General features: G+C 39.1%; 1 protein-coding gene across 1 annotated transcript; it reads left to right on the top strand.

The window, feature by feature from the left end:
* Window positions 1-301: 301 nt before the first annotated feature.
* POGLUT2 (protein O-glucosyltransferase 2) lies at window positions 302-10,705 on the top strand. Its single transcript, XM_018071003.1, has 10 exons — window positions 302-371; window positions 2,538-2,709; window positions 3,125-3,330; window positions 4,057-4,134; window positions 7,210-7,382; window positions 8,300-8,537; window positions 9,124-9,333; window positions 9,689-9,778; window positions 10,315-10,419; window positions 10,638-10,705. Exons 2-10 carry the CDS (start codon window positions 2,628-2,630, stop codon window positions 10,653-10,655), a joined length of 1,200 nt encoding a protein of 399 aa, XP_017926492.1. The 5' UTR covers window positions 302-371; window positions 2,538-2,627; the 3' UTR covers window positions 10,656-10,705.
* Window positions 10,706-10,857: the final 152 nt, after the last annotated feature.

Here is a 10,857-nt window from a genome sequence, read left to right as displayed (position 1 = left end):
GCCGCTTCCAGATGTCTCCAGCGAGGGAATCCCGCGGCGCCTAGCGACCCCGCCCCAGCCGTGCGGCTCCCAAGCGGCACCGCCCTCGCCTTCGCCCCCTGTCCCAGCCCCGTGAGCCGCGCCGAGGGCAGGACTTCCCCGCGCGCGCGGTCGAGGGCAGGAGCCCGGTTCCGGCGGTGTTCCCCCGCTGGGCAGCGCTGCTGATGCTGTGGCCTCTGTGCCTCGCCCTGGGCGCCGCGGCGGCGGCCCGCGGCGGGGCCGGGCCGCCGAAGCGCCGAGCGCAGCGCGGTGTGGGGGCCCGGGCTGCGGGCCCAGGCGGCGCTCCCCGCACGGTACTTCTACGTGCAGGCCGTGGACGCCGAGGGGCAGAGGTGAGGGCGCGACGGCTTTCCAGGGACATTGGGGGCTGTCCGGAAGGCTTGGGGGTTTTCTTGTGGAAAGGGCAGGCTGAAAGATCTCGACGTGACTTTTTTCTGTATATCACTTAGTGAAAACTAATTATTTTTTTCTATGATTATCACATAACTTCGCGATTTGCAGGGGATGAGATAAGAGGATGAAAATGTTCAGCAGCAAAACATACATGTTAGTCCAACCAAAAATTTATTATTTATTCTCCTTTGTCAAAACTTTAACAGTGACAAATACATTTAATTTATTATGTTCAGGCATCCAGCTTGTTTCCATTGTTGGGAACATCAGTATTTCTCCTACATGTGTAGGCATGAGATCAGTAGAGTCATTTACTAATTACTCCATAGTCCATTAGATAAAACTTCATAGGAATGAAATAAGACGAGGAGCAATAGCCATAAACTAAAACACAAGAAGTTCCACCTCAGCGTGAGGAAGAACTTCTTTACCTTGAGGGTGGCAGAGCACTGGAACAGGCTGCCCAGGGAGGCTGTGGAGTCTCCCTCTCTGGAGACATTCCAAACCCACCTGGACACATTCCTATGTCACCTGCTGTAGGTGACCCTGTCTTAGAAGGGGGGTTGGACTAGATGGTCTCCAGAGGCCCCTTCCAACCCTAAGTATTCTGTGATTTTGTGATTTTCAGAGGACAGTCATGGCTTCCCATTTCTAAAGAGAAGAAACTCTGATTGTACAGCCCAGGTAGGAGCTTGGAATGCTCCATCCAGTCATCCAGATTAGATGCACCATGGCTTGTGTCAGTCCAGAAGCTGCCAGTTCAGTTTATCATGAAAAGTAAATATTTCCTGCCTTTCATTGAACTGCCAGCTCCCTGGTATGTCCGGACAAGTTAAGGTAACCAGGCTGTTGGGCTGTAGTCCAGCTACTTAGTAGTAACTTAGTCCAGCTAGTCCCACCACCTCTTTCTCTATCCGAGGCTCTCCGTAAATATTTTGGACTATGTTTAAAGGGATGAAAGAAAGGTGGAAGAAAGTTGGCAGATGCAGCTTTTTGACTGCACCAGCTTTGTTTGTACCTCAGTGATATGTGATAACTTCAGATGATTTTTCAGATTACTATATTTGGTTTTATGGAGATTTTTCTGTGTTTGGTATATGGTGAATTTTACCAAAATATTATAAGTACACACTGAATTACATGATCCCACTATAATGTTTTTTCCCTACTGAGACAATGGAATTTTTAGTATTCTTTCCCCCCCCCCTTGTATGAGCTACCGTAATGATTAAGATGTTTAACTTTATTCTTTACTTCCTTAAATAATACCTGGAAAATAAAGTAATCTGAAAATATTTTGCATCTGAATGTAAAATAACAGACTTATTAAGCTGCTAAAGTGAAACTTGTTTTAGTATTTTTTTATATAGAATCATGGAATGGTTTGGGTTAGAAGAGACTTTTAAAGATCACCTCATTCCAACCCCTATGCCATGGGCAGGGACACCTTCTATTAGACCAGGTAGCTGAAAGCTCTGTCCAGCTTGACCTTGAACACTTCTACTTATGGGGCATCCACAACTTCTCTGGGCAACATATTTCTGTGTCTCATCACCCTCATTGTAAACAATTTCGTACTTATATCCAATCAAATCTACTCTTTTTCAGTTTAAAACCATTGCCCCTTGCTCTGTCCCTACAGGACAGGACACCAAGATATATCCGTTTATCTACATGCTCTCTACCTTCCCATCATTTTATATTTGAGCTACTACTAATCAAGAGCTGGGCTGGATTTTTAAAGCTGCTCTGTTCCCATATAGTCAAAGACCGTATTTCCAACACTGTTCAACCTATAGGGCACCAAGTGATTTTTAGAGGTGTGTTCATGACCGAGTGAAACCTTCTTGATGCCTTATGCTTCAGCACCATGAGACATTTTAGATAGCTTAACAAAATTCTCTTTGGAAAAAATCCCGCCTTGTTTGTGAGCATTAGGATGTACTCAAAGAGGCCTAGCATGGCTCAGTGAAATTACTGGAAATCTGTCGGCTTGAGAAGGAATGGGTTGGACTAAGAAATCTGTTGTGTGTTGGCTTTTTTATTAAGCTCCCACTTACTCTCCGGGTAGGTTCACTTCGTCACCAGGTGAAAATGCATTCCAGGTGAAGATCACTGCTCCTGATGAACAGTTCACTCGGGTTGGTGTGCAAGTGTTAGACAGGAAAGATGGTTCCTTCCTCGTGAGATACAGGATGTACGCAAGCTACCAAAACCTGAAGATAGAAGTCAAAACTGGAGATAAACATGTTGCACAGTCTCCATATGTTTTAAAAGGTAAGAGGCAGCATTACACACAGATTTCCTATCACAGTTTTTTCTCACAAACTGTGTGCCAGAATGTCTTCTTGGATAAGCATAGGATTCTTTGGGACCTCAGTACTTTTCTGAACTGTCAAATCCATTGGAATTATGGATTCATTATAAGTGTCCTACACATACTATTTAAAATAATAAAAAGAAGCAAATGCTGTGAAGCTGTTGCCTAGCAAATACATGGAGAGGGCTCACACAGAAGCTGATGTAGATTGACATGACTCCATTGAAATTTAAAAAAAAAATTCAAACGTCCATTCGGAGAGTTGCTGACTGCTTGGCCCTAAGCAATGAATGTTCAGTGCCTGACCCTCTTTTGTGATCTCAACAAGTCAATAGTATGATTTATTAAAAATAATAATTGTGTTCCTGATAGGACCTGTTTACCATGAAAACTGTGACTGCCCTCAGGAGGACAGCAGTGCGTGGCTGGAAGAGATGAACTGCCCTCAAACCATGCCACAGATTCAAAGAGACCTAGCAAATTTTCCCACTGTTGATCCAGATAAGATTGCAAAAGAAATTCCACAGAGGTTTGGACAAAGACAGAGTTTGTGTCACTACACCATCAGAGATAACAAGGTACGGAATGGGATAATCTGAAGTCCCTTTGGGAACTTGGTAGCAAATCATGCAACTGGGCAGTTTGGCTGTTCCCAGTTGTAAAAGCTTCTTTGCTTGCTTCTCTGTCCTTGAATACTTTGCAGTTTGTATATGAGCTCAGCAATATCTGTCCTGCTTTATAAGTGCTTCTTGTCCACATTGCAACTGAAGCAACTGCAACACAGCAAAGGTAAATTACTTTCCAGGCAATCAATATGAGTACTGGGCACACACCCAAGTCTCCTAAATGCTAATTCAGTTTCCTGTTCGCTGAGTAATATTGCTGTGCAGTATCACAGTCATCTAATTTGGAGTGCATTAATAAATTACATTGTGCATAGTTCTGAGGTAAGGAAATACCACTTTTAGTTCCACTGAGGATCAGAGCTACAATTCTTTTTAACAGAACTGTACTTCAGTAGAGTTTTATAGGGAAATGAGTACAATGGAACACAACAGAAATAGGCAACCAGTCTCTGTTTCCATGAAACAGACCTGGAATATTTTAAAAAGCAGGCAAAGCTTGTAATTTTTTTTTGTCAGTTTTCTGTGATGAGATTTCTAAAGCTTCCCAGCTGATTCGTAAATCTGTACAGCCATACAATCTGTCTGATTAGTTGCTAAGCAATTAGAAGAGCTCTAAATTGTGGCAGCCATTCTCTGAAATGAAAACACCAGGCCAATAAAACTTTTGTTTATTTTCAGGTTTATATAAAGACATATGGGGAACATGTTGGCTTCAGAATTTTCATGGATGCCATACTGCTTTCTTTGACAAGAAAAGTGAGTATATCTGCACAGTCATTTATTCTGTATGCCTCAATATGCCAGGTTTATAGAAACCTGGGCTTAACAAATACACTTCTGCATATTTGTTGCTGTATCTGTTAAAAAGCTCTTGTTCTTTCATTAATAATGGAAAGGTCAGATGGATTTTTTTTATTTGAAGATGGCATGTTCTAGAATGCCATCTGATCAGAGTATCACAAAAGTTAATTGAATAGCAGGCTTTTATAGGTGAGTTGATAAATCTGGACAGGTTGTGTTGGGTTTTATTTTCTGTAGACAAAATAAATCATCCTGTAGCATTTAATACAAAATTTGCTAGTACATTTTACAAGATGACTTAAAAAAAGTAGGACATGTATATCATCCTCCATTAAATTCAGTTGAGGAGGAGTACCACAAGCCCAGCAGGTGGTGTGTGGGGAAACTCCCTTGATTGTACAAGCAAAAAGCACCATGAAGACTCTTTCCTAGGGAAACTTTGGAAAAAACCTGACATGTACACAGTGACAGAATATAGCAGGGCTGAAGTTTCAGCACACACAAATATGTGATTTTTACATAAAATAAGTAGTGAGAGAAATATGAATATAGCCAACTTAATATCTGGTTTTGACTACAAAAAGGCAAAGTGCCTGGCCTTTTAAAAAGGGGAGAAGGAAGAGAGAGGAACTACTAAAGTATGGAGTTGTTCACCTAAAAACCTTTCTTCAAAATTTAATAAAAATAAACACAACATAAGTAGCTGAAAGATAAGGTAATTGGTATGAAACAACATGGATTTATCATGAAATATAAGTCATAGCACTCTAATTTCTTTCTATAACAAGGTAACAGTTTCCCTGTATGATGTCTTCATTTTAGGCTTTTGGGGTTAAGTCTCACAAGTTTCTCACGAACAACATGGAATTCTTTGCCTAGAAGAAACTAATGTAACCTGCTTGGAAAGCCTTACTTAAATAACTTTTGCCAGTGTTTCCAGAGATGTGAAAGGTGTCACAAACATACTTTTCAGAGATTTATCATAGATTCAGTCACCATTGAATAACTAGTTATATTTTGACTGAATAATGGACTAGAGAATATGCTTATTGAATTTTCAGATAGCAAAAACGAAAGAACCTGCAAGCACCTCATGGTACAGCATTATAACTTTAAATTTTCTTCACAAGTAAGAGACATTGTATGGAAAAATGGATAAAATAAAGTGCCAAGGGCAGGATACTACACAAAGGCTGGATAAGTGATATAGTTATGACAGCTATTTAAAAAGGAGGGAGTGGTAATTTTCTGCAGAAAAGCGTGAAGGTTTAAGGTATCACGAATAATGTGAGTCAACAGTGGCATGCTGTTGTGAAAACTAACCACACATATTAACACAACACATGAAAGAAAGGTAAAATAACCATCCTCAGGATGAGTAATGGATTGGTTATGCTACTCTGTCTGCCTTTGAGTGTCATGCTTTAAGAAAGATTGCACAGGAAAATGGTAAGAATGACTAGACATACAAATGAAAAATCATTTAAGTGGAGATTGTTTAACAGTTTCTAAGAGAAGATGTCAATGTAGCCTTTAATTATCTAAAAGGTTGCTCCACAGAAGATGAAAGTAAACTGTTCTTGGTGTCAGTAGTCAGTAGAAATAATGGAATTAAATTGCATCTATGGAATTTAGGCTGAACATTGAAGAAAAATTGCTAACTCTGGAGACAGAAACTGTTTACAGATCTAGAAGACACAGTTTGTCTTATCAGAAATTTCTATCAAGACATTGTCACTGAATGACAATACATCTTTTGGTTGGAGAAGAAGATATAACCTGTTGAATGATTCTGCCATTGAAGATGTAGATAAAATACAATTTGTATGGGTTTGTGCCCATTATAACCATTAGATGGCACTGTGCTAATGAAGTTTAGTGCTGAGGATTAGAATGTGTAGCAACTCCCACGGAAGGTACACAATGAAACCTTTTCTGTTTGTCTGTGTACTGAAGGCAAAAAGTACTGCTTTGGGTATCTGCCTCTTCCCGTGTCGTCGGGTTAAAGAAGAATATCTTCCAACCATTTAGGGGAGTTTTTATATTTGCCAAATTATTAACTTCTTTTGCTTTGAAAGAGGCAACTGAGGGGGATGTAGTAGAGATTTATGGTTTTTTTAAAAAAATTAAGAGAGTGAACTGAGATACAACCCGAGTTCTACACTGACATTATAGGTACCTTCAGGTTTCTGTAAAACACAGCCATATGTCATCTTTTGCCTTTTGCTCTCCAGACTGAACTGTCCTACTGTTTTCAGATTTTCTTCACAAGGCAGCTGGTCCTTTCTTTAGAAAAGTATAAAGCTACCTTTCTTTGTACCTTTTCTTACTTCACTTGCAAATACCCAAACCACATGCAATGCTTAAGATCGGGGTGCATCACAGTTTCATATAGCTGCAAAATTATGCCCTCTATCCTGCTTCCTGGCCATCAACAGTATTTTGCTTGCTTTTTAGCTGTGATAGTGATTCAGCAATGGTTTCATACTACAAAATATTTTAAATAAGTGAGGGTGTTATGCTTAATAATTAACCCCAGCTCTGACTAAATGTGGTCTTCCCATCATAGCTGGTCATTTCTGTTTCTTCCATTGGATTTAGGCATCCTGCAGACACAAGGTGAATCAGTTCACTGATGTGACAGAAAACTAATTTACCACCCAACAGCAATATCCCATATAGTAACAAGGTGGTTCACCTTACCTTGGAACTATACAATTGCTTACTAGGTCCCAGTGCTAGCCTGATAAAAAGATTGTGTGGCCAATTATGTAAAGAAACCAGCTTCTAAAAAGGGAGCATTTTTGTGACTTTGCACAAATCTTTTTTTAAAAAAATATTATCTCGTAGGCTTTACTCTGTGGTCTCAGTACTTCTAACATGTTTCTAAAGTCTAATGATGTACTACAAGTATATTAAGTATATTAGACACCTGGTTATTTTTTCCTCATGCTTTCAAAATGCAAGATGGCAGCAGAAGAATACTGCTTTGTGTTAAATTGCACTTGTGCCTAATTTGCTTCTGTTTAGGTGAAAATGCCAGATGTAGAATTTTTTGTTAATTTGGGGGACTGGCCTCTGGAGAAAAAGAAGTCCCCACAGAACCTGCACCCCATCTTCTCGTGGTGTGGGTCCAATGAGTCAAAAGATATCGTTATGCCAACATATGACTTAACAGACTCAGTTTTGGAGAGTATGGGACGGTAAGAAATTGCTTAAACTTTCCACAAAATTCACAGTGAATGATTTTCCATAGAGATATGTATATTAACAGTGTATTAACTGTTTCCATTTATTCATTGAGACAATGGCATGCTGCAGGTAGGCAATAACTGTGTAATCAATATGTTAACATTATAGTTCACTGTTTTATTTAAAAAACCAAAACCAATAGCAGTTAGAATGTTTCAAGGGTAGTTATTTGGTTTGTTTGCTTTGTTTCTCCCCACATGAACATATTGATGACTAGCCAGCTGTCTTTTTTTCCTGATTTTGTTAGAGTCCTTTTTTCTGTACCTTTAAAATCCCAACATGGCTAGAATTCTTGAACTAGGAGCTACCATCTCCCATGTTGATTACTGATCATAATTAGGCTTGGCAACTGCTCTGTTGTTGTCCTGAAATACTGCCAAGCCAGCTTCTAAGAGATCTCTGTAATCCATCTTGCAACTGTTTATCATTTCACTGCATTTAGTTCTGGTTCCTTTTTTTATTATCAAGACTTTCTCTAAACTTGCTACCTTCTGCCCTCCCAGTTTATGTGTTTTAATTTAGCAACGTTTTTAAGGAAGTGAAATATGCTGTATTAAGCAAGTTACTTTACCCTGCATCACTTTCACCTGTTTTGAAAACATATCCACTTTTACCTGCTTTTTTCCATGACAATTGCCAGGTACTCTTTCCCCATGCCATGTTGTTGAACTGATGCTGTCATGCCACACGTCTGTGAACTTAACATTTGTTATCTGTTTTTATTGCTGCAAAATACTGATACAATACAGATCATGGTGTGCTCATGACTTACTTTCCTCCTTAGTTGGTACTGTGAACTCTTTGAAGTAATTGCACTTAAAAATATTTCTAGCAGGCTTCCCTATTAAATCACTTCTTTCTGCTCCAGAGTCAGTCTGGATATGATGTCAGTTCAAGCAAACACTGGCCCATCGTGGGAAGACAAGAACACCACAGCATTCTGGAGAGGACGTGACAGCCGCAAAGAGAGGCTTGAGCTTGTAAAACTCAGCAGAAAATATCCAGAGATCATAGATGCTGCTTTCACAAACTTTTTTTTCTTTAAACATGATGAAAGCCTCTATGGCCCTATTGTTAAGCACATTTCATTTTTTGATTTTTTTAAGGTAAGCCACTAACCATTTTTCATAGAACTAGGTTCTCAATGTTTCCCATTATCGAATAACTTAGCATGTATTATTGATAATAAAGTGGTTTTTAGTTTTTCAGGACAACACCAGTAACAAGCATGAATAGACATCCCTCCAGGGAGATTAACTGCTATGTAGCTCTTACACTGAAGATGATAATGTCTGATTTACGTCTAAAGGTTCTATAGAACCTTATGTAATCTATATAACTTCAAGTTCCTTTTTATTTCTTTTTCCTGATTCAGCGATCAGGACTACTAACATAACTAACATAGTGGGAAAATCGGTGGATGAAGTGGCACATCTACCCTCACATCAGAGGATGAGCGTCTAAGAATTCCCGGAGAACTTAACTGATGAAGAGGGCAGCTCTGTGTACCCTGCACTGTGATGAATTCCAAACTAAATAATAAAAGCTACTTAGACATTGATGCTTGCCTAGCCAATCCTACATGTCTCAATATCGGCAAGTCAGTAACACCAGTGCCCTCAGAATAATATAATCTAACCAAGCCACTGGGATCTTGTGTTTGTTAATAACGTATGGTCCTTTTCTTTCCAGTATAAATATCAAATTAATATTGATGGCACAGTGGCAGCATACAGATTGCCTTATCTACTAGCAGGAAACAGTGTGGTGCTAAAGCAAGACTCCATATACTATGAGCATTTTTATAATGAGCTGCAGCCGTGGAAACATTATATTCCATTTAAAAGTGACCTGAGCGATCTACTAGAAAAACTACAGTGGGCAAAAGAGCATGATGAAGAGGTAAATACACATTTAGAAGTGCTCATTAATGTTTCTAGAAGAGAACAAAAATTGCATTTCTTTAAAACAAACAATAAAACCTATTAGAAGAACTTAAAAATTATTTTCAACTCCACAAATAAGAAAAACACTTGAAAAATACATAATACTGCCCTTAATTTGAAATTAAACTTTGCAAAAAATTGAGAACATTTTCATAACAGTGCCTTAACATTTAAATTAAAAATACTTATTTAAGTTATCCTAAACTCTCAACAGCATACTTAACTCCATAACCAACACTGGCATCCTGAAATAAATATTAGTTTTGGGGAATAATAAAAACCCAAAACAAACCTTTTATTTTTTTTGACAGGCAAAAAATATTGCAAAATCTGGACAAGAATTTGCAAGAAACCATCTCATGGGAGACCACATTTTTTGTTACTACTTCAAACTTTTCCAGGTCGGTATATTTTTAATGGCTACTGGCACAAAAATAGAAATCACAAAGAAAGAATTCAGGGCAACGGAGCTGCTGGAAATTGGCCAGCCCAATACTTGAAGCCACAAAGCAAGCATCAGCAATTAAAATCTTAATTTGGTTTACAAACGTATTCAATTATATCCTGTGAAACCCCATTTAAGACTATGGTGATGTGATGCTTTGAGAAGCAGTCAGATCCCATAAATCGTGATCTAATCTGCAAGAATATGTTGCCCACAATGATCAAAGAATTCCACATCAGATGCACACCCTGTGAACCACAGCTGAAAATATCTGTGCATTAGCACCAAGGTACTGAAACTCCAGTGAGGCACCCGAAGGGGCTCCCTTCTGCAGTTAAGTATCTGCTTACCCTGTGACACAGTGTGGAGTAACAGATTGTGTACCCCAGAGTTTTTAGAGAATTACTCAGCTGAGTTGGTGCAGTATTTATGGCCAGACATACAATCTAACAACTTTATGAATTAACAATACCTTTATTTTTTTTAAACTAGGAATATGCCAGCTTGCAAGTGAGCGAGCCAAAAATCAGAGATGGAATGGAGAAGGTGCCACAGCCTGATGATGACCTTTTCCCATGTACTTGCCACCGAAAAAAGGTACGGTACATGCAGAGTTAAACATGAAGTGCTAGGTGTCTTCAGTTCTTGTCAACTTCCCTGGGAGAGGCCTGCTCAGTGCCCCTGGTATCAGTTAACAGGCCAAGCCATTAACACCTATCAAACTTAGAAATGTTTCTTGATGTATTTGCAGGACTAGACAGTGAAAAATTGAGCTTCCAGTTAACTGAAACACATTTCTTCTTTCTTGACTGCAGGCCAAAGATGAACTCTGACAGAAAGGAATTAATTAATTTTTTCAGTATTTGCCTACATTCAGACTGTCTTCTTAAAGAAAGAAGAAAAATTTGAATTAATATGCCAGTGGATAATGTCAGTGGATATTATGAAGTTTACCATATAATGATCAAGATATGGAAGAAAACAAAGTACCTCCTATTTCCTTTTTATTATGTGGTGGTGGCAGAATCTTGTTCA

Source organism: Manacus vitellinus, unplaced genomic scaffold (genome assembly GCF_001715985.3).
Source record: "Manacus vitellinus isolate BGI_N305 unplaced genomic scaffold, ASM171598v3 scaffold_2_pilon, whole genome shotgun sequence".
Taxonomy (NCBI): Eukaryota; Metazoa; Chordata; class Aves; order Passeriformes; family Pipridae; genus Manacus; species Manacus vitellinus.
Note: the sequence above shows the minus strand (reverse complement) of the source record. Positions and strands in the feature narration are given on the sequence as shown.